At 36.2% G+C, this 22,017-nt stretch overlaps 18 protein-coding genes and 4 pseudogenes across 22 annotated transcripts, besides 1 other annotated feature; 11 read left to right on the top strand and 11 right to left on the bottom strand.

The window, feature by feature from the left end:
• Positions 1-90: 90 nt before the first annotated feature.
• Positions 91-22,017: part of a mobile genetic element that runs on past the window's edge.
• TVAGG3_0976780 (protein of unknown function, DUF4106 family) lies at positions 443-694 on the top strand (the record flags this gene model as incomplete). Its single annotated transcript, XM_051253873.1, has 1 exon — positions 443-694. One exon carries the CDS (start codon positions 443-445, stop codon positions 692-694), a length of 252 nt encoding a protein of 83 aa, XP_051079447.1.
• On the top strand, positions 823-1,808 carry TVAGG3_0976770 (annotated as a pseudogene). Its single transcript has one exon. A coding segment is annotated over exon 1 (986 nt).
• TVAGG3_0976760 (protein of unknown function, DUF4106 family) lies at positions 5,572-6,108 on the top strand (the record flags this gene model as incomplete). The annotated part of the gene is made up of 1 exon (XM_051253872.1): positions 5,572-6,108. One exon carries the CDS (start codon positions 5,572-5,574, stop codon positions 6,106-6,108), a length of 537 nt encoding a protein of 178 aa, XP_051079446.1.
• Positions 6,113-6,927, top strand: TVAGG3_0976750 (annotated as a pseudogene). The gene has a single exon. A coding segment is annotated over exon 1 (815 nt).
• TVAGG3_0976740 lies at positions 6,956-8,189 on the top strand (annotated as a pseudogene). Its single transcript has one exon. A coding segment is annotated over exon 1 (1,234 nt).
• Positions 8,226-8,645, top strand: TVAGG3_0976730 (uncharacterized protein; the record flags this gene model as incomplete). Its single annotated transcript, XM_001317250.1, has 1 exon — positions 8,226-8,645. The coding sequence occupies one exon, from the start codon at positions 8,226-8,228 to the stop codon at positions 8,643-8,645; it is 420 nt and encodes a 139-aa protein (XP_001317285.1).
• Positions 8,662-9,150, bottom strand: TVAGG3_0976720 (uncharacterized protein; the record flags this gene model as incomplete). The annotated part of the gene is made up of 1 exon (XM_001317249.1): positions 8,662-9,150. The coding sequence occupies one exon, from the start codon at positions 9,148-9,150 to the stop codon at positions 8,662-8,664; it is 489 nt and encodes a 162-aa protein (XP_001317284.1).
• Positions 9,187-10,062, top strand: TVAGG3_0976710 (protein of unknown function, DUF4106 family; the record flags this gene model as incomplete). Its single annotated transcript, XM_001317248.1, has 1 exon — positions 9,187-10,062. One exon carries the CDS (start codon positions 9,187-9,189, stop codon positions 10,060-10,062), a length of 876 nt encoding a protein of 291 aa, XP_001317283.1.
• TVAGG3_0976700 (organellar and viral DNA polymerase type B) lies at positions 10,350-11,291 on the bottom strand (the record flags this gene model as incomplete). The annotated part of the gene is made up of 1 exon (XM_001317247.1): positions 10,350-11,291. One exon carries the CDS (start codon positions 11,289-11,291, stop codon positions 10,350-10,352), a length of 942 nt encoding a protein of 313 aa, XP_001317282.1.
• TVAGG3_0976690 (uncharacterized protein) lies at positions 11,934-12,128 on the top strand (the record flags this gene model as incomplete). The annotated part of the gene is made up of 1 exon (XM_051253871.1): positions 11,934-12,128. One exon carries the CDS (start codon positions 11,934-11,936, stop codon positions 12,126-12,128), a length of 195 nt encoding a protein of 64 aa, XP_051079445.1.
• On the top strand, positions 12,169-12,369 carry TVAGG3_0976680 (uncharacterized protein; the record flags this gene model as incomplete). The annotated part of the gene is made up of 1 exon (XM_051253870.1): positions 12,169-12,369. One exon carries the CDS (start codon positions 12,169-12,171, stop codon positions 12,367-12,369), a length of 201 nt encoding a protein of 66 aa, XP_051079444.1.
• Positions 12,398-12,979, bottom strand: TVAGG3_0976670 (uncharacterized protein; the record flags this gene model as incomplete). Its single annotated transcript, XM_051253869.1, has 1 exon — positions 12,398-12,979. One exon carries the CDS (start codon positions 12,977-12,979, stop codon positions 12,398-12,400), a length of 582 nt encoding a protein of 193 aa, XP_051079443.1.
• Positions 13,409-13,731, top strand: TVAGG3_0976660 (uncharacterized protein; the record flags this gene model as incomplete). The annotated part of the gene is made up of 1 exon (XM_051253868.1): positions 13,409-13,731. A coding segment is annotated over one exon (323 nt), but the record flags the coding sequence as incomplete, so codon positions are not given.
• Positions 13,823-14,285, top strand: TVAGG3_0976650 (uncharacterized protein; the record flags this gene model as incomplete). Its single annotated transcript, XM_051253867.1, has 1 exon — positions 13,823-14,285. A coding segment is annotated over one exon (463 nt), but the record flags the coding sequence as incomplete, so codon positions are not given.
• TVAGG3_0976640 (uncharacterized protein) lies at positions 15,185-15,448 on the bottom strand (the record flags this gene model as incomplete). The annotated part of the gene is made up of 1 exon (XM_051253866.1): positions 15,185-15,448. The coding sequence occupies one exon, from the start codon at positions 15,446-15,448 to the stop codon at positions 15,185-15,187; it is 264 nt and encodes an 87-aa protein (XP_051079440.1).
• Positions 15,594-16,445, bottom strand: TVAGG3_0976630 (DNA/RNA polymerases family; the record flags this gene model as incomplete). Its single annotated transcript, XM_051253865.1, has 1 exon — positions 15,594-16,445. The coding sequence occupies one exon, from the start codon at positions 16,443-16,445 to the stop codon at positions 15,594-15,596; it is 852 nt and encodes a 283-aa protein (XP_051079439.1).
• TVAGG3_0976620 lies at positions 16,744-17,725 on the bottom strand (annotated as a pseudogene). The gene has a single exon. A coding segment is annotated over exon 1 (982 nt).
• Positions 17,769-18,353, bottom strand: TVAGG3_0976610 (HNH endonuclease family; the record flags this gene model as incomplete). The annotated part of the gene is made up of 1 exon (XM_051253864.1): positions 17,769-18,353. The coding sequence occupies one exon, from the start codon at positions 18,351-18,353 to the stop codon at positions 17,769-17,771; it is 585 nt and encodes a 194-aa protein (XP_051079438.1).
• Positions 18,504-19,088, bottom strand: TVAGG3_0976600 (phage tail repeat-like family; the record flags this gene model as incomplete). The annotated part of the gene is made up of 1 exon (XM_051253863.1): positions 18,504-19,088. The coding sequence occupies one exon, from the start codon at positions 19,086-19,088 to the stop codon at positions 18,504-18,506; it is 585 nt and encodes a 194-aa protein (XP_051079437.1).
• TVAGG3_0976590 (uncharacterized protein) lies at positions 19,108-19,260 on the bottom strand (the record flags this gene model as incomplete). Its single annotated transcript, XM_051253862.1, has 1 exon — positions 19,108-19,260. One exon carries the CDS (start codon positions 19,258-19,260, stop codon positions 19,108-19,110), a length of 153 nt encoding a protein of 50 aa, XP_051079436.1.
• On the bottom strand, positions 19,279-19,680 carry TVAGG3_0976580 (uncharacterized protein; the record flags this gene model as incomplete). The annotated part of the gene is made up of 1 exon (XM_051253861.1): positions 19,279-19,680. One exon carries the CDS (start codon positions 19,678-19,680, stop codon positions 19,279-19,281), a length of 402 nt encoding a protein of 133 aa, XP_051079435.1.
• TVAGG3_0976570 (phage tail repeat-like family) lies at positions 21,251-21,978 on the bottom strand (the record flags this gene model as incomplete). The annotated part of the gene is made up of 1 exon (XM_001286237.2): positions 21,251-21,978. A coding segment is annotated over one exon (728 nt), but the record flags the coding sequence as incomplete, so codon positions are not given.

Genomic DNA, 22,017 nt, shown 5'->3' with positions numbered 1-22,017 from the left:
TCCTGTTCGCAATCAACAATAACTCATTAATCATGAATTTAAATGATGAAACATTTATGTTGGCCAATAGTAGATCTGTTTAAACTTATTAAAAAAAAAAAAAAAAAAAAAAGGTAGTGGGGCTTCCAGGCACTTCGTGCCTTCTAGCCCTGAGGATGAATGAGTATAATGAAGTTTTTTTTTCTTGGGGGATGGCTTCCAGGCACTTCGTGCCTTCTAGCCCCCGAAGATGTTTAGTATAAATGAAGTCTCAACAAAGTCTTTACGAAGAAGTCACAATAAAGTCTTTACGAAGAAGTCACAATAAACATCTGTCAAAAACCGCTTTTTAACTTCACTTAAAATGCCACGTAAGCTACGTAAGAATATACGTAAGAGGAAGGGAGCATTGAAACATCCAATAGTAAAACTGACACCACAACAACAGTTGCAACAACAAATTATGAATGACCCCACTATGTTGCAACAAATGTCAAGCAACCCTATGCTTTTAAACCGAGTTATTGGTGCACAGAGTGGAGGTTTAAGAGCGGCACTTTTAGCGAAAATGGCAGGCTATGGTGGAGCTGCAGACGGAACAGCTTATAACCCTCAAAGTCAAATGAATTTGAGTTCACTCAAAAATCAAATAACAGATGTCAAAAAGTCAAACATAGACATACAGAAACAAATAAGTGAAACGAAAAGAAACTAGAATATGACAGACACACAAAGAAACTCAATGAGTTAAACGTAGAGAAAAAGAAGAAAGAAGAACAACTGAAAGAAGTACAGAGGAATATGCGAAAAAAAGTGTCAGAAAAAGCAGCAGAAGTAGCAAAAATGGAACAAGATGTTATAAATTTGAAAAACCATACTACTCGATATAAAGTACTGAAAGATGAAGAAATAAAACAAAAAGCCCTGAAGACATATATGGATAGCGATGAGTATAAAAAAGAAGTTGAAGCAACTGTAAAGGCAGAAAAACTTTTACAGTTGCAAACCAAACCGTACAGTATGAAAACTTAGCACAAGAAAGTAAAAATAACGACGCAGCCATGCAAAAGGCAATGAAAAGCGCAGAATATATAAAAGCTAACAATGACTGGTTAGATGCCCAAGCCAACGCTAAAGCAGCCCAACTCATAGGGTCAATAAGGACAAAAATACAAGCGGATGAAGACAGTTCAAATGAAACTTTAACAAATGCTGACTTTAAAAACGCCTTCGAAGCTCTTCATAGTAAGGTGAAACAAGTGAACGACTTCTCATCTGGAAAGAAACTGAAGTCTGAAGGTTTCGACAAAGAGTTAAAAGAGTAGCACAAAATATGACGAAAATAACAGATGCAGCAACGAGACAGGCAGTTCAAAGTGCCTATGACGCCGTTAGAGCAACTGTTGTGAAAAGTCAAGAAAAAGAGTTACAACAGACCAAAACAGACCTAGTAAATGCTTTCTTAAAAACGAAAAGTCAGGTAGGACATTACGCTGCAGATGGAACATATGTGCCAGCTGGTGGAACTTATATACCACCAAACCCTCCAAGAGAAGCACCTGCACCAGGACTACCTAAAACATTTACATCGTCACATGGACACAGACACAGGCATGCACCAAAACCAACACAACAACCAACACAACAACCAGCACAACAACCACCTCCACAACCAGCACAACAACCAACACAACAACCAGCAACAGCAACCAACAGTTCAAAACCCTGCACAACAACAACCACAAACAGAGCAAGACATAAAAGAAGTAGAGAACAAGGAAACCAAGAATTCTTAAAAATGCTTAAAGAAGAGTGTGGTTTCCCAGATACTGTTGACTTTAGTGACAGATATAAAGAAGCTATTGGAAAGTTCAAGGATGGAAATACTGACCCGAACCTATTTAGCTTTATGGCTCAGCACCAAAACGGATATAATCTCAAACCTGGAAAATACAAGCTCGCTAAGGGATATGATTAATAGCATATCATCCAAATGACATGGATGAATTTACTCCGAGATATTTGATGTCAGAGCTAAATGACAATTCAACTTTCGTCATGAAACGCGTAAAAAATAGAGACGGAACGAAAAGAACAAAAGCTTATGAATGCGGATGACGTAGATAGGGAAATTGTTAAAAACGGTCTCGGAATATATGAAATGCCAGCAGATGAGGTACAAGAAACTCCACAGGAAAAATAGTTCAGATACAACCAGACATGGAAGAAATAGTTCAGCAACAACAGCTAGAAGAGCCTGAAGAAACGAACAAGTCCCTCCTTTGGAAACTAACTTCACAGAACTAGATGAAGATTTGGAACAGCCGAAAAATCTTGACCCTCAACAAGAGCATGAGGTGAATATGGAATCTTTCCAAGAGTCTAAGAAAGATTCGGCTGACATAGTAGAAGAATATCGAAAAATGTTTGCCGACATACAAAAGACTCCAACACCAGATGAAAATATTCAGCATAGAATGAAAGTACTGAAAGAAAATGTACACAAATACAACAACCCTTTTTACTTACGAGCATTTAACGTTCCAATCTTCGATGAACTCGGTGAAGATAAAAGGTTAAATTTCAAGAAAACATATAGAAATGAAACATTGTTTAAAGTTCATTCAGAACCTAACCAAGATGGAAACAAACCTACTTTTTTTCTGCAGACGATGGAACTACAATGAGATGGGGTCATAAAGCTAACCCGGATAGGTGGTTCATAAACTTACAACCACAATTCCAAGAAGTTGTAGACGCAATGGAAGTCAAGTGAACCAGATATAGCTGGTATTTTAAGCGCGGCTTTAATGCCATTGAAAGATATGAAACATGCAGATATTTGGACCAGTATGAAATGAACATGGCTGATGGAAATATAACACCTGACGTTCTAGAACATTTATCTCAAAGAACTACACAGAACCATAGAGATGGTATATTTGGTGAAGAGTTTAGAAAGAAAGTTGGAGGGAAAGGAAGAGAACCTATTGTACATGACTTGCAAACGAAAGTTTACAAAATGTCATAAAAACTTACTTGCAGACGATGAACTGAGAAGGGATGAATATTTAAGAAAACTCAAATGGACAGTACCAAAATGAATGTTAGTATTGAAAAACATGTTCCTTGACAAAATAAAACCAACTACAGAAATAAACGACGCAAGACTGAAAGATTGGGTAAAAGCTTTCCCATTCACAAAAGATATTGTTGGTAACATGGAAAGAAAACCAGAATGGCTACAAAAACATATATTTGGAAACGAGCATATTCCATATGGACAGCACTGTTTGAAGAGCTTGAACCGGAAACTCAGGAAAGAGTCATGCAAACAATAAGCGAAGACTCAAATACAAACTATGACAAAATCTTTCTAGGTATAGGTTACCTGAGATGGGCGACCAGAGCCAAAAGGCAAAAAGGGACATGGGAAATTTGCAACATACTAGATGAACATAATGCAAAGATGCAACAACTTCAAGCAGAGGGCAATGAAGGAAAAAGAAGAGTTAAAAACTCAGTCAGGAAGAAAGTAAAGCTTGGTCCACGTGGGTTCTATTATGACATATAAACCCAACTATTCTATATTTTACCCATATGAAATGTACGCCGCTCAGAATATAACGCCAACAGTTTTGGATGCCATGAATGGAAATGTTTCCGAATGGTATAACGAATGCGACAATGCCATTAGAAGGTCAGAAATAGTTCCTGGAACTTACGAATATACAACTGCTGTTTCTTATGGAAATGTAGGTGAGTTTGGAGAAGGTTCTTCAACAACAGTAGATATTGCTTGCGACAGGTTTCATATAATTTCTATTGACAACTCATTCTTATACGTGGAACAAGACATTGAAATAAAACCTTCTGCCAAGTTGTCTGACAAGAAAGGTTGCAATGGAATTTTCTATGTCGGATACCAATATGCTCCAGAAGTTTTCATGGGATATAAGATATATTCTAACTCTGACTTAGTTCAAACAGTAAACATGGGCAAACTATGAATGGTTCGCTTTGAGAAACTCAGTACAACCACAAGCTAGAGAACAAACAGACCAGTATGCAACTATTGAGAAAATAAGAAGACTTGACCCTAACGTTCCAGGAGTTTATGTTAACCTTTCTGGACAAACTGCAGCAGCAGTAACCAAAGTAAACTGAAACTTAGAGTTCCTTTGTCATCTTTCCTCATCTTCAGGTTTTTAAGATACTTGCCAAACTGGGCAGGAAAAATTTCTATCGAACTCACCCCAAGCAAAAATAACTTAGTCATTGCACCAACACAAGACCCATTCACTCTTACAGAAGTAGTGGGAACAAATAAAATGTCATTCGCCGACTTTTGCAAAAACAAAGTTGACTTAGACTTGGTTTCTCAAACCTCAACACTGAAGTAAACTATTATTTCAATGCTGCTGGAGATGCTTGGGACCCAGTTAAGTTCACATGCGAAAAATTTGAATGCAAGAGAATAGAAAGCAGACTTGCAGTCTATATGTTGGACCCAGATATTTCAAATGCTTTAGCTGCCAAATATATGCAGTTCCACTTATGTTCCCTATACACCAAATATCTGTCAAAGACTTTGCAGGTGAAGTTGGAAACAAAGTGCTGACCCAGGTGCAAGAACAGATATTGCTTTAACAACTGCAATGAAACATGCAGATACTATGTTTGTACTGTTCAGAACGAACTATAAATGACTATTCTTGTTTCTACAACCCCGGTATTAAATATCATATAAACATAGATGGCAAATATTATCCAAGAGAAGAATATTCTACAGTTGAGGATATGAGGTCATACAACTTGACATTAGATGCTATGAACTTTAACAACAACTTCACAACAACCATTAACCCTGAAATGCAAAGTTCTATTATGCCATATGTGAAAGTATGGACTCATACAGGAGGGTCAAAAAACTCAATATACAAATGGAGACCGTTCAAACTTTTGGCTTGGTATTCCATTTGCTGACTCAGAAGACTTTATGGGTGGTATTTTCAACTGTTGGTACAGTTCAAATACAATATACTGGTGACAGAGACGGTCCAGATGAATTGAAAGCAAAGAAGTTTACAAAACCAATAGCACTTTTCACGGAAGATGCTCTTTTGAAGATTCGTTCGATGAAACCTGCTGGGGCTCCTCAGATTGGCATAACGACAGCTTCCATCGAGCAGATTTTTGGCAGCAGGTCAGTAAGTTGTTCTTGAACTGACTTCTCTCCGTCAAATATTGACAGTACGCCAGTTTTGACATAATATTGTATTATAAACTTACCTTTAGTAATATCTGTAAGTTTTGAAGTTATATTTTTGTCTGCTTCAAGAACTTTCACCATTTCAGTTATACCAACTTTCTTTGCTTTATGGAAATATTTTGGTTCAGCAAAGACTGCTATTCTATAACATTTTCCATTGTTTGTATAAAGAACTATTCTGTCAATGAACTTGTATTGTTTGTGTGTGTAAACTTTGTTCTGCTTCAATTCGAAGAGATACTCAAAATACGTCCATCTTTTTAATTCTAAGTAAAATGTCATTTCCGAAAAATAGAAGCGTAAGTGTTTCAAAAGGTTTAATGGCGATGGCAGATGTGAAGTTAAATTCACCAACTCAAACAAACAGTCAAAGTGTTGTTGTCAATGTCAAAAAAGAGATGTGTGAAGTGGGGAAACCATACGAAGACGAAGATGGTATAACAATTGTTCCTGTAAAAGAACAACCAACATATCCTGAAGTTAGCAGAGACTTAAGTTCTGTTGCTGATATTCGAAACGACTACCAACAACTTAAAGACAAACTTAAAACTCAGGAGAAGATTTGTCAAGCTTTGGGTATAATGTTAAACTTGGTCGAACACAACCCTGTAAAAGTGAACTCATATGTCATTGCACCTCATGAAGTTTTGAAAGAACTATTGAAACTTTTGACAGAGGCAGACGATATAAACATCAAAGAAATAGAACCTGACATTGCTTGCTGTGGTGTTTCATATAATGTCATTGACAAGATATACGTTATGAAAGGAGGTGAAACGTTGAACTTAAAGTATAGTTTCCCAGACGTCATAAAAATATTTGACGACCACAACATTTCATTAAAATTTATTTGCTAAGTAAATGGCAGAAGATATAATGGTTTATACTATTACGACTAAAAACCCCGAGTCATATAATTCTATAACAACAAACTTACAAAGTCCTCAAGGACGATATTGTAAACTAACCTTAAACACAATGACGACTAAAGCCTGTTTTGCTCTTTTGACACCAGAAGACTTTATTGTTGTGAATGGTAAAAAATCTCCTTTGAAGATACTTACTCAGATATACCACCAACAGGTTTTGTTGACTTATTTAATACTTTAAGGACGGATGTAACATGTGCTGCAACTAGAGCAGGTTTCATTATGTTTGGATGTCCGACTGAGTTTACTATAAACGATATGAGCTATAATACAAAACTCATTTCTGGTTTTTACTACCAACAGTTTCCTATAACAGGAAAAGGTGTCATACAAGGAATGTCTATTCCATTGACTTTAAGTACACCTATTTTATATATTGTTTCAAACTTAGGTTCAAAGTGTTATTCGAATGTCGACAGAAACTATTATGACCAAAAGATACTTATGCGTATAAACAACACTTTCTCTGCTGGTTTGCCTATTGTTCATTCGAATGCAGAGTTTTCAGCTTTAGTAAACTCAAACACTTTAGCAAACATAAACTTAACCTTAGTCGACGCAAACTTTGTTCCTGTAAAACTTTTATGTCCTATGTATTTGTCAATGACGGCAGAAAGTTTCGAATTGGAAGATGCAACTGGTGAAAGTATTGTATTACAAGAACAACTTCAACAACAAATAGCTCAAGAACAACAAATGCAACAAATAGCTCAAGAACAACAAATGCAACAAATAGCTCAAGAATAAAAAAAATATTTTTTTTATTTTTATAAAAATGTACAGAATAGATGTTTCAGATTTTTATGACTTCCAAACATTCAGAAATATGTGTCCATTTAGAGACTATAACAAAGCAGTCGAGAATTTGAAACGTTTAGTCATTTATGTTGACTCTGCCCCAGAATGTTATGTCATGAAAGAATGGGATGTTGTCTTTAACAAACCAAGAGCAACAATAGTGTCTGAACAAGAATGTAGACAGAAACTTAAGAAAATAAAAGTTGTACAAGTTGGTATGAAGATGTTAGATGCTTGGGATATCTTATTGTCAAAGTTAGAAGATTTTTCAGTTCGAGGTATAAAGTTCTATACACCTTCTCCAAACTTCTATTCTATCTTCACTGGATATAAATACGAACAAGTAGAATGGAAAGAAAATATTATAGAAGCTTGGTTAGACCATGTCAAAGAAATTATATGCAATGGAAACGAAAAGGTTTATGAGTATCTTATGTTGGTTTGCAAACATCTTACAACATCCAAGTGCTAAAAATGAAACTGCTCTCATTATAATTGGAAAACAAGGAACAGGTAAGAATACTTTCTTTACAGATATCTTGTGCAAACTGTTAGAAGGTTATTCGAATCCGAATATGACAAACTTAGAAAACATCTGTGGCAAGTTTAACTCCTCAATAGAGAATATGAAACTTATAGTTTGCAATGAACTTCAAAGTATAGATACAACAAAAGTTTTGAACTCAGATGCTTTGAAGAGTCTTATAACAGACAAAGTTGGAGTTGTTGAAAGGAAGTATAAAGACCAAAGAGTTTGTGAAAATGTTGCAAACTTCATTATGGTTTCAAACAATACTGTTCCGATGAAGTTAGAAAGTTCTGACAGAAGATATGTAGTTGTCAGAACGTCAGATTCTCATATGCAAGATACAGAATATTTTGACGACTTAGCAGAAACTTTGACATCTGACTTTTACAACCACTTGTTCTCATACTTCATGACATTAGATATTTCTAAGTTCAATCCAAGACAAATTCCACATACCGAAGAGAGACAAACATTGTTAGAAGCAAACAAGAGTGTATATGAACTGTTCATAGATGAAACTGACTTTGTGTCATTAGATGAAAGGTCTTTATATGATGAATATAAACAATATTGTCAAGAATATGGTTATATGGCAGCTTCTAAACGAACATTCTTGGCAAATGTCAAAAATCTTTTAGATGTTCAGAATGGTGTATATACAAAGAAAAATTTTTATGAGTAAATTTTTAAAAAAATATTTTTTTATCCGATAGAAAAGATGGCAAAATTCATCTCAGTCAACAAGTACATGACAGAAGTCAAAGAAGAACTAGACCCATTCGCATATTTGAATGTTTACTTCTACAATTTTGAAAAGTCTACATTTGACAAAATTTGGAACATTGCACCAGTTAAGTTTGCTGTTGTTAGAAAAAGTGGTGCAACTTTTGAAGACTTAGACATTGACGGTATGTTGACAGTCAAAGAAAATTTTGACAGAAAGTTCTCAAAACTCGAAGAAGGTAAAGCATACAAACTTGTTATACCTTATGAACCAAAGAAAGCAGACGACTATGAATATTATGAGTCTAAGATAGTTGAAGTTCAAGGTAAATTGGGTAAAAAGATTTTAGAGTCTAAGCCAGTGTTTGCTCCTAAAGAGGAAGAGAACATTGACATTGACCCAGAAATGTTCTAAAAATAAAATTTTATTTTTACATGTCAAATTTCTTTTTCTCTGGAACTGGTTCAGGTTCTTTCTTCTCTTCTACTTTCTTCTCTTCTTCTACTTTCTTTTCTTTCTTTTCTTTCTTTTCTTTCTTTTCTTTCTTCTTCTTCTTCTCTGGTGGAGTTATGTCAAATTTCTCCGAACCATATTTCTGTAAAAGTTCTTTGTCCTTTAATAGCTCTTCTATTCTGTTTTCTATTTCATCTTCAAGAACAGCGCATGTGTCTTCTTTGCATTCTAAGAACTTTTGTTGGACTTCATCTTTCCAATCGGCGTCATCTCTGTCAACAAGTCTGTCATTGACAAATTTTAAGACTGCTCTTTGTAATGTTTTATGGTTCTTGTCATATTCCCAGAAACAGAACTTTAGAACAAATTCACCTTTCTTGTTTACACTATGTAAGATTTTATGGTCGACAGATGTTTTAGAGTCAAAAAGCTTGTCTCGAATATAGATAGCGAAATCACTAGACATTTTCTAAAAGATAAAAATTTTAATTTTTCTAAAAATATGTTAGAAAAAAAGTTTGCTGACATTGACAAAAAATTTGAGAATGTTTTAAATAAGAACAAGAGGAAGTTGGAAAATGCTCAGATAAAACCCATACATGACAAGTTCTTATTTGCTCAGAATGGTATAACAGGTCTAATTGCACCGCCTGGGTCGGGTAAGACTTTCACTTATCTTAAAATGGCTGCACAACAACAAGAACTAGATGAGAAGAACCCATTCTATGAGTTAGTAGTCATTTGTAGTACTTCTGGTCAATTTGACCAAACCGTAAATTCGTTCAAAGATATTATAAAAAAGTCTAAGTTAGTATGTATAAAAGATACTGAGTTGTTAGATTGGATAAAGAAGTACCAAAGAAGAGTTTTGAAGTACAATGCTATAAATGAGTATATAAATTCTAAGTTTAAAGACCCAAATGAGGAAATGCAGAGAATATTAGAGAAGAAACACTTCAGAAACAAACAGAAAGAGATAGAATACATTTCGAAGAAATTGCAATCTTACGATTGGAAAACGTACCCTCATAGATGTCTTCTTATCTTAGATGACTTTGCTTCTCATCCTTTGTTAAAGAACAGAGAACAAGATATGTGTCGAATTCTTAAGAAGCTCAGACACTTTAACATCTCAGTCGTAATATGTGTACAGACAGCAAAGAGTTTAAGTAAGGATGTTAAAAGAATACTTACTGACATAATACTTTTCCCCGGATTGTCCGAAGACGATTTCATGGAACTTATGAAAGAGTCCATGGCAGGTAAGTTTGACAGACATGAACTATGGGAGAAGTACAAAGTCATACAAGACCCTCATACTTCTTTCAGAATTCATATCTACGCAAACAAAGTTCAAATTGTAAAAAGTCAAGCTTGAAAAATAAAGAGTTTTGGCGACCAGGGTTTTTTCACTACTCGCTGTTCTTCTCTCGGTTTTCCGAGGGAAGCAAGCATATGAGGAAATTCATGAAATTTCATACGGAATTCAATAAAAATAATGTTTATGTTAGAATGTTAGATCTAACATGTTTTTCTAACATGTTTTCTAACATGGTCTAAAACATACAAAACTCATGAAATTTCATACGGAATTCAATAAAAATAATGTTTATGTTAGAATGTTAGATCTAACATGTTTTCTAACATGTTTTCTAACATAACTATTTACAAGCGTTTTACATGGTATATGTTGCGATGGTTCATGACTCTAAACAATTTCGTAGCTTCTATTTCTTCTTTTAGTACATCGAATGTTTTAACGATACCGAAAGTTTCTTTATACTTCTTCTTGACGTCAGATAGAAGGAAATCGTCAGCAGTTGGATAGTTTTTGTTCAGAAATTCTAACATGTCCATTTTATTTTCTGCTGGCTTTTCTGCTTCTTTCTTTAAGTCTGCATAGTCGTTTCTCATTCTTTCTATCTCTTTGACGGAGTAGTTATATTTCCTCATTGCTGCTTTACATTTTGAACATTGCGGGTTCATTTTTGCGTTATATTCTGAAACCTTACCTGCTAAAACAACCAAGGCGTCAATGGTTTTCTTCATCTCGAACATAGCGGGTTTTATTTGTTCGTTCCATACCTTACCCCTACTATCTTTATCTCTTATTTCCCAAACACATTTTGCAACTAACGAAACAAAGTTGTCGTAGGTCTTAAATTCTTCGGATTTGTAAAGGTCAGAGATGTTCTTATATACCATGTCGCAATCTTTGTCCATAACCTTATGGTTGCAATGAAAACCAAGGAATTCATAATTTACCTTTCGTATGAACTTCTTTATTTCTACTGAGTCAGTTGCTTTGACTTCTATTTCGTCAAATTCGGGAATGGTTAGTTTTTGTTGTTGGATTTCAGGCAATTTGGGTAAATGGTCAATAATGTCCTGCATTTCATAAAGATACTGTTCATTTGTTTCATTCTGTGCGGTACAGTCTAAATTACTTGTTAACAATTCCTGCTTTATCTTCTGGATTTTTGTTTCGAAAGTATATGAAGAAGGAATGAAGTTTTTCATCTCTACTAACATAGATGTTGGATTCATAACTAACGAGTTTGGTGCTGTAGTTGTTTGAACTGTTGTTGTGCCGATTGTTGAAATCATGTCTTTTATACAAAATAAAAAAAATAAATAAAATAAAAAATAAAACTAATTTTATTTTTTATTTCGGGAAAATTCATGAAAATTCAAGAGTTTTAGACCATGTTAGAAAACGTGTTAGAAAACATGTTAGATCTAACATTCTAACATAAATTATATTTTTGGTGTAAATTTCATGAAAATTCAAGAGTTTTAGACCATGTTAGAAAACGTGTTAGAAAACATGTTAGATCTAACATTCTAACATAAACATTATTTTTGGTGTAAATTTCATGAAAAGTCAAGAGTTTTAGACCATGTTAGAAAACGTGTTAGAAAACATGTTAGATCTAACATTCTAACATAAACATTATTTTTGCTGAATTCAGCAACAAAATTCAAATTGTAAAAAGTCAAGCTTGAAAAATGTAAGTGTTTAGTCTTAGTAAGATGGTAGCTTCTTAAAGCAAATACCATTGCTGAGTTTTATGTACGTGAAGAGAAGTACAATGAATTCAATTACGAGTACAATTGCAATGACAACTAAGGCAACTATTTTTGTCTTTTGCCAGCAAGGGTACTTCTTCTCTTCCAATGGTTCGGCAGAACTATACTCACTCATGAGAAATGCCAAAACGGTTTAATAGAAAAAGTGTCATTTTTTTCATGTCCGAAGACTCGAAGGTGCAACACTTCCAAAATACCGACGAACTCAGAAGAGCAGCATGGCAGTATCTTCTTGACAACTTCTTTGAGTTCTCCAGGCACACCTTGGAAAATGCTGAAGAACTCCGACATAGAGAATTTGGAGAAATTGCACTCCAATACTACATTGACAAACAAAGGGTAAACAAAGGGTAAAATAAGACTAAAAACTTAACGTTTAAAAAGTGACATTTTTATGAGCTCCGAGTCACCGAGAAAACTTGGTCAGATGTTAGCAGCTTACTTCCCTGAGGAGGATGGAAGCGTTACATACGTAAGGTTCAAAAACAACGAACCTGGAATTGCGTACCAAATTCGCAATTACATGACCATGGAAGAGTACGAAAGGTTCCTACAAGAGAAACCAGCTCTAAACAACTCAGAAAAGAAAGAATAAAAAGTTTAACTCGTAATTGTTTATTTTTTTACTTGTATGGGCAAGCTGCAAGAATGAAGTCGACTATCTCAGTCTTTGTTTTGACGAGCTGGACGGCTCTTGCGAGTACGTCTGTTTTGCGGTCTCCAGCTGGTGTCTGACCTTCGTAATTGCGCATGTTCTTGAGAGCTCCAACTGTAAATGATTGTAGGATGAAGAGTCTCTCAGACTGCTTGAGGTAGTCTTCACGGTCACGAACCGAATCTGTGGTACGAGTCGAATCGGTCGATTTGAGGGAAGAGACTGAAAGCCTGTCGTCTTCCATAGGGGCTGTGGCATACTCTTTGCGTAAACGGTTCAGACCTTCCTCGAACTCTTGGTCTCTCTTGGATTGAGATTGGAATTGGAATTGGGGTGGAGGGTTTGACATGAACATCCAAGGGTTAGGGCAGTAAGGCATAGGCTGAGGAGGGTAGTTCGGGAAGCCTTGTGGTGGGTAGTAACATTGAGGTGGAAATTGGTAGTAATTTGGTGGAGGTACTTGCTGGAACTGAGGTTGCTGAGGTGCAGGGGCTGGTGCTTTAGGTTCTTCTGGCTTGGGAATGGGCTCGGTTGGTGGTACGTCGGACATTGTCTTGAAATAATAAAAGACTTGTCTTGAAACAATAAAAGACTTGTCTTGAAAAAGTAAAAGACTTGTCTTGAAAAAGTAAAAGACTTGTCTTGAAAAAGTAAAAGACTTGTCTTGAAAAAGTAAAAGACTTGTCTTGAAAAAGTAAAAGACTTGTCTTGAAAAAGTACGGGTATCGTCTTCAAGCAAGACCACTGTTCTCAAATTTGAGAACTTTACACCAAAAATTTCTTGAAAAATAACGGGTCTTGTCTTGAAAAAGTAAAAGACTTGTCTTGAAAAAGTAAAAGACTTGTCTTGAAAAAGTAAAAGACTTGTCTTGAAAAAGTAAAAGACTTGTCTTGAAAAAGTAAAAGACTTGTCTTGAAACAATAAAAGACTTGTCTTGAAACAATGACCGATCTTGAAACAATGACCGATCTTGAAACAATGACCGACATAGACCCAGCAGATGAGGCAATCTACCTTATAGAGATAAATGAGCTAGTTAGGAACTACCTGAGCCATCTGAAGTCAAACAAGACCATTGCAGGCTGGGTGTCTGGAAGAAGTGCGCTTAAAATTGAAATTGACACCGGAATTGTCCTGCAAATACCAAAAAACACTCCTGTAGACGACATAAAAGAGATGAAGAAAGAAACCCTCTTGAAGTTCTTTGCAAAGCGTCCGTGGATACAACTTCCAAACAGAGAGAACCCAACTGTACGAATTGCCCAAATTCTCAGAGGACTCTTACGCTTCTCGGGTCAGGCGTTCTTCATAAACACAGAAGGCGACATCGTACCTTTACAGTAAACATCTATATGGCACGCTTTGAGTAAAAACATTTTTTTCATTTTTTGAATGAAGCAAGTTAAATTCGTCCCACACCAATCTCAATGGACCGATGAAGAGTTTCAAGCTATAGTTGAAGGTGTTGAGAACGACATAGACGGCGAACTTGAAGGAGCTCAAATCACAATTGCAACCAAAATTGCAGAAGTCAAGGAACAGATAGCTCCACTTAAAGCTACCAAAGCTACTCTTGACCTCATGGATAGTTACCGTTTAGATGTCAAGAGTGGAATAAGACAATTAAAATTAAAACTTCTAAACTACGAAGCTATACTCCAAAAGTTAGCAGAAATGAGAAGACTTTACCAGAGCTACTTACATGTAAGAGACTTACCTTCAAGCAGTCCGACCAAAGATGAATTTTCTGACATTGTCCCAATTTTGTCCGAAAGTCAGCTCAGATGTTTTGAACTGCTCCCAACATATCCAGAATATGAACGTTTGCCTGAACTCTTCCGCAATCTCAAAAAACGTTTTTTGGTTCTCATGTTCCAAACTTTTATCGGAAGAGACAACAAACGTTCAGAAGAAGAACAAGATATTATTTTAAACTTGTTGTATGACTTAACCGTCATAACAAGCTTTTTGAAGTAAAACCGCCATTCTCAAACCACTTCATTTTTTCGATGTCCGAACAAGCACCGAAGCCGAACACAATGGCAGATGTCCTTTCAATGTTGCCAGACAAGCGCCCAGTTCAAATTCAAATTTTGAATTTGAAAGCTCATCTGACAAACACCGTTAAGACTCTCCAAAGTAGTCTTATGGAAGAGATGAAGGGACTTAAAGGTGAGTTCCTCATGAACCAAGCTTCCAATGAGAAAGTCCTGAATGATTTGACGGAAACCTTGCGCATTTACGCGAGAGAGAACCGAGACCTTGCCAGACTCATCTACCGTTTCTTCGAAGAGATAGATGCCATCTGGAAGGTACTCGGAAAGGACAGAACCTCCAACACCGTAATTCGTGAGCACCAAATTGAAGAAGGAATTTTCGAGGAAGAAGAGGAACACGAAGAAGAAGAGGAAGAAGAAGAGAAACACGAAGAAAAGGAAGTTTGGGCAACCCTTGTTGCCGATGACAGTTATGAAATTTCCCAACCCTACCCATACAAAATCCGCAACAAGGAGACCGGCAAGGTTCTTACCCCAGTCCTCAACAACTTGGGACACTTGAACCTTACCCTTCGGAATCGCGGTTCAATCTCCATGGGCAAGCTTGTCGCAATTCAATGGGTTCCAAATCCAAACAAGAAGACGAAGGTCAGACACATTGACGGTGACAAGCTCAACAATCGTAAGGAGAACCTCGAGTGGTTCTAAGAGTAAAAAAATTTTATTTTAGGGGGAAACCCCAAGTAAATTTAGGTGTTTATTTGGATAAGTATGTGAAATTAAGGTCAATTTGCAAAATTAGTTCCCGACCTTTGAATTGGACTCTTTCGTCATCCCAGTTGCGTAGGAGGTCGTCCCAGAGGAGTTGGTAGATTTGCCAATCCAAGGACGATTTGTCCTCCCAGGCATTGAGGATGTACTGCTCGTAGAGTCTCATGACCTCTCCCTTGCACCAGACACCCTCTTCCTTGGAACGTAAGGCTTCTTCGAAGTGCTCGAATGCGATTGGCTGCGTGACCATCCGAAATGACACTTTTTGTCCGTTTAGTCAATGTTCGTGTCTCGTGCCATAGTCGACGAAAATACAGACAAACAGGTTATATATGAGTTTGAGACCAAGAATGGTGTAACTCGACCTGTCCGATTCAAATTCGAATAAAAATTTTTTACTTCATGCAATGTTTAACTATTTCACCATCTTCTTTAACACCCCAGTACTTACGCTTGGAGAGGACATGAACTTCGGAAAATACCTTATCTAGCTTAAAACAGCCCATCTTCTCACCGACTAAACCCATTTCAATGAGTTTGTTATACCCTTCTTCGTTCGTCATGAGTGCATCGATGTTCTCGTAGTAAACCTTCACTTTGGATTTAACCTCTGAGAAGAATTTGTTGTAGTTGTCAAGGACTGCTTTTGCGAACTGAGGATAGGACCAATGTTCGACAATAGGTTTTAATGTGGTTACTAAGCCACTTTGACCTTCGGTGAACTCGTACTTCAAAACAAAAGGAGAAAACCTTTCAACAAAGTTGTCGACCTTCTCATAGTGTTTACTCTTCATCTTTTGAGGTTTTTTAATGGAATATCCCCATGTCGAATTCATAAGCAATTTCAGTGTCATTGCAAGTTTGGGGTTTGAAGCTTTCCTAATATCATACAGTTGTTGTATGACTTTTCCAACTGTATAGTTCCTTCCCGGGAACTCACCATCTTCGTTTGGAATTCCAGTCGGGATATATTGGACAAACCTCATGTACGCAGCGTTAAGGTCGACATAGTATATCTTTTCATCTGAGTCGAACTTGTCGCAACCAATTGGTCCAGTTTGTGGAAATTCAAGTGAGTCTCTTATCTTCTGAGAAACTTCTCCTGTTATCTCATAAACATCGTCGAAGCAACCTGTTTCATATAAAACCTTCTGACCTAACTCAGATGCTCTCCAATACAATTTGACGTCAATTGGATGTCTCAATGGAAGTTTGTTTATAGCATCTTGAAGTTCTTGCAACCTCATTGGAAGTTCTTCTGGTTCAGGTTGGTATCCGAACAATCCAACTCCTTGTGGAATTGTGTACTTCTTTTGTACTAGAACTTTGTCTGGAACAACTTTTGGTCTTGCTAACAGTGAAAAGTTTGTTTCGTCTTTTGGTACAAAAGTTTCTGTCAGCTTGTCATCTGGAATTGGTTCCAACAAACCTTTCTCGAAAAGAATGTTAACAGCTCTGACAATGTTGCACTTGCCTTTTCCGAACAATGGGTTTGTAAGACTTTCGTTCAACATGAAGTGGTTGTGGACAATTACAATCTTCAACCATGGCAATTTGAAGTCAACAACATAGTCGTCATGTGAAGAACCTTTAGCTGTAGGTATGTTGACTCGGATATTGACATTTGCCAACGGTGCAATTTTTGCCAATTGACCTCTGAGAATGTACCTTGTCTTCACACATGACTCAAGATACTTCATCTTCTCTTCTGTAACAAGACCAGAGTTCCTGAGACATGTAAGAATGCAAGGTTCATTGACAATTGTTTCAATTGAATTGTAAATTCCATACCTTGTCAAGTCAATGTCAGACTTATTTATGAACGGGAAGTATCCAGCATGTTGTCTGACTGCTTGAGGGTTAGGTTGGTACCATTCGAACTTGACACTTGCAATTCCTTCAATTGCATTCAAAATGTCTGAGTCGGAGTCAACCATTTGTTCTCTCTTTGTAGTCTTGAAAGCGTCAAGAAGCATTGCAGCTGTTGTGACATTGCCATGTGCATAGTAAATGTGACCATCCAAATCTGTTATGGTATCTGAGATTGTATCCTTTCTTATTTCCGTCTTGAATTGCAGCAAGTACACCCATGAAGCCTTCTTTGTTCTTTCCTTCGTCAAAGTTTACTGTAAAGGTTCGACCAGATGTAATTTGACTTCTAACTTCACGATACTTCTCATATGCATATCTTGTTCTTTCCATGGGAGCATGCATCTTCACCTCCTTTTTTCCTTCTCAAAGGATGCAATTGTTCGTCATGTTTCCAGTAGAATCTGGCAAAGCCGTCGTGTCCTTCAACTTGAGGTTCACTAACATCGAAAGGCATGTCCATAAGACGTTCTTCTTCTAACCTCTCTAGTCTGTTTGGATAATTTGCACGTGCTGTTTCCAAATCCATTTCGTAGGTCAGACCAGCCAGTTTGTCATAGACTTTTATGGGTCTTCCCTTCCTATATTTAAACTTCTTTGAAACTCTCCAACCATATCTTTCTAACTCTGCTTTTATTCTAGCAGACCTTCTATCCATTCTATATGGGGGCATTTTTATAAAAATAAAAAAATATACTGTTTTAAAATGGTATGCCATATAGCTTCTTGAATTTGTTAAGAAGTATTTGAACGCATTTTCCATCTGTATCTCTAGTGTTTACATAAGCATAGCCCGTCTTAGTAAAACATACTTGTAATTTCCTATAGTTTACGCCGGTATAAAAGTAGAAAGAGTCTTGTTCTTCGCTATAGTAGTAAAACTCAAACGTATGCTTACCATAGTCTGTAATTTCAATTGTTTCATCTTCTAGTTCGTCGACAAATTCGAATACAATATCTCTAAATTTGCCTATGTTCTTATTGTTTTCAGAACAAGTGACCCAACGCAAGTTTTCAAGTCTATTGTCGTTTCTTATATGGTTTATATGGTCTACAAAAGGTAAATTGTTAGGGTTCGGTATAAAATGAGTTGCAATGACAACATGTTTAAAATAGTTTTTTCCACTCATCTTCATAATAGCATATCCGTCATTTCGCTCCCATCCGCTTAAAACTCTTTTTGTCTTTTTGTTTCTGACTTCAAATGACTCACAACAGTGAATTTCATATTTCTCATCTAACAAACAAGTTTCCCAACGGTCTTCTCCAACAAACTCAGCGTACATTTCAAATAAAATAAAAAAATATTTTTTAAAAATATTTTGTTTTAAATGGTATGCCATTTCATATTTCTCATCTAACAAACAAGTTTCCCAACGGTCTTCTCCAACAAACTCAGCGTACATTTCAAATAAAAATAAAAAAATGTTTTTCCTTTACTTTACGTAACCACCCGCTGCCAAAAGTCTTTGACGCCAACCCATACCAGCTAATGAAGGTTGACTTGGTTTATTTTCCAAACTAAACTTTGGTTTTGGTTTATCTTCAGTTTTTGGCTCACCTTCTTCTATCTGTTTTTCGTCACTTTTCGGTTCCTCTGACTTTACCTCACTTGCAGGTATGGTTGTGTTGTCAACATCTTCATAAATATCATATGCCATTTGTTTTTGTTTTCCTTTCAACTTTTTGTGTTTGTTGTAAAGTTTAGAATATTTCGACTCTAAGTCAATGAGATGTTCTATAATGAACTGTTGGTCAGTGAAGTAAACTTTTCCATCTGTTGTCTCGAAAGCTCCTTCAGACTTCAATATTTTATTTGTGAGAGTCTGTTTCTTTTTTGAGATACTAGCCGTTCCATTTCTATGAAAAGTGACTTTATAGTTAGGGTTTGCATTTCCAGACCTGGCACTTTCTATTATTGAATTTTTCTCTTCATCTGTAAGTTCTTTGACAGGTTTTGACAATGGTTCTGAACTTTTTGTTTGTGGTGTCAAATCTACCGTTTCAACTTCTTCGGTCATTTCATCTCAGTAAAAAAATTTAGTTTGGTTTGTTTTCAACTGGTTGTTTAGGTTTTTTAAGTCGGTCTAAAACTTCCTGAGGTATAGGAAGAACTTGACAAACACGTTGTGTAACTGCTGGAAGTCGACAAATCCATCTTGAACCCATTTGTCTCAATGCTGCATTGTTCATTTCATCTCAAAAAAAACTTTACATTCCCCACGTTTGAGGCGGTTGCGGTTGGTTATTGTTTACCCACTGTTGTGCATGGTTATATCCTCTGTTAAAGAATCTTTCACCTTGGTCCATATAGTGTCCTGCTTGGTTATAGTAGTCATTTGCTTTGTTATAATAGTTTCCTGCTTGTCTTCCTACATTGTCCATCCATCCTTGAACTTTTCCTCTTGTTTCAGGATTTGGAATAAGATTTGCTGCATCTCGTGCTACATCCCAACCTTTCTGTACAGTTTGTATAATAGGTTGTGCTTTCTCTTTCAGTATACCTAATGTACTCAAAATCTTCCTTCCAATTCCAAATGCACCTCTGGCTATTGTTCCCACTGCGGGTAAAAATCTAGATGCAACTCCTGCTAATGCGCCAAATAAACCCATTTCTTATAGGGTAAAAAATGACGAATCCGAACAAGGACCCCTATGTTTCTAAAGCGACAAAGAAAGCACTCATGATAAAAATCTTTAGTTCAACACCAAATGCTTGGTTTATGGATATCTTGGAAAACATTCCGAGAGTTAGAACAGATGGACCACCATACTGGCTAATATTTGTCGGTCAAAACACAAGATACTGTGAAGCCATACCATTATGGTCCAAAAATATTTTAGATGTGAAAACTGCTTTGACAATATTCGTTGACAAATACCATCCAACAAAACTGACATCTGACTGTGAAAGTTCTTTCAAATCAGATGATGTAAAAAACTATCTGCGTTCAAAAAATGTAAACCAATATTTCATTGTCGACCAAAACCATTCTGCTCTTGGTGTCATTGACGGTTGTATAAAAATGTTAAGAGACTTAAACCAACCACAAGGTGGTGAAGCAAATGAAATGTCATATGACGACAAGTATAGACACTTCTCCATGGCAAAGATGAGACAAGTTTTAAATATTTACAATAACCGTAAACAAAAAGGTTTGGGAAACCACTCCCCGAAGAAATGAAAAACAACCCCGACTTAGAGAAAGACTATATATTTAATAGTTTAGTCAAAAGAGACAAACAAGAAAGAATGCCGGGCTTCAAACTTCAGAAAGGTGACAAAGTAAAAATAGAAATACCTAAACGCGACCCATATGAAAATACTATTGACTATGACAACAATGGGAACCCGACAGGTACTCGCATTCGTGTTCGTAAAAATAGAAGAAAGTATACAAGAGAATATTATGAAGTTTTAGGCAAACATGGCAAAATGTACAGACTGCAAGCAGAAGATAAAACTACTATTGTCAGACCTCGTTTCAAACTTGTCAAAGTTCAAGGTGGTATACTTTCAAAGACAGTTCCTAACAAATATAAGACAACTCCTGACGAATATGCTAAAGAAGTTGAAAATGACGACTAAGCAATTCTATACCATGCGTAAACTGTCATGTAAGGTGGCATGTAGTCTTTACTTTGTCCCGTTGTTTGTGTATATCCTGAAACGCGATGTGTATGGCTTCCTCCTACCTCAGTGTTACTCCAGTAACAATTTATAGCAAACTTAACGTCCTCTTTAACATCATATCCTTTACCTTTTGTCATTCCTGACCAATCCCAAAATCTATGACTATGCAAACCTGCTTCAGATGTACTTAAATTTATGTAGTGACTGTGCGCAGGTAAATTTGCACCTGAAATCGTTTTACTTCCGCCTGTTTCCTTTGAAGAGTTTGCACAATACAAAAACCTGTCGACTATTTGAGTCCAAGTTCCAAAACCAAGTACTACTTCTGGTTTGGTAGAGTTCATTGACGTGTAAATAGAACCTATAGGATATAGTGTTTGAAGTATTTCTGTCTTTAACGTTTGAAGCTCTGTTTTGTCAGCTTTGTTGTCATATAAATCTTGAGCAGTGAATTTAACATTGTTTTCATCCTTCATGACATAGACATTTCTACATCTAATGTATTTCATCGTCGTTATGTCATCCTCCGATGTTAAACCTTGTGGAAAGTTAGGAGGTTTCCAATTTAATACATCCCCACCAGTTTCTTCAACCGTTCCTTCAATATTTTCTATACCAACAGTTGCGAAGAAATCGTGTGTATGTCCAACGTCACTTTTCTTGTTTAAGGTTTCTTGTAAGTTTGTAATATTTGCAATGGTATGTGTATGAGTCTTTTTAGAATATTCTTTGTCAGCTCTTGTCACTTCACTTGACATTTTATTGTCAACATATGTTTTATCCGCCTTGTCATCTAACTTTTCTTGAAGTTCATCTACGTCATAGATGTTATGTGTATGGTGTTTTTGTGAGTATGCTCTATCTGTCCATGCGAAAATATAGTCTTTTGTTGCATCTACATACTCTTTGTCAGCTTTCTTTTCAACATCCTCTTTTGTTGCATATGTTGCATCTGCTCTGTCATGTTCTTCTTGAACTTTTTCAATGACATATTCTTTGTCAGCTTTGTTGTCAACATCTGCTTTCAAAAGAAGTTCATTTATAGGTTTCTCGTTTAAAGTTCCTTTTGTTGGATTTATACAGACAGTATGGTTCTTATTGTCTTGAAACAGAAACTCATCTGTCATTGGGTTTAATGTCAGTTTTAAGTTTCCTTCTTTCAATGACTCAGATATCTTAGAATAGTTTGAAAAGTTTGTTGTGTTCTTATTTAGAGCTTGCATAATGAGTTGTCGGTTGTGTTGTATTTCTCTCATAGACGCTGTTTCATTTGACATTTTTATTCTAGATAAAATATGCTTTCAATAGAAAAAGAA

Source organism: Trichomonas vaginalis, chromosome I (genome assembly GCF_026262505.1).
Source record: "Trichomonas vaginalis G3 chromosome I, whole genome shotgun sequence".
NCBI lineage: Eukaryota > Parabasalia > Trichomonadida > Trichomonadidae > Trichomonas > Trichomonas vaginalis.
This window is presented reverse-complemented; position numbering and strand designations above follow the sequence as displayed.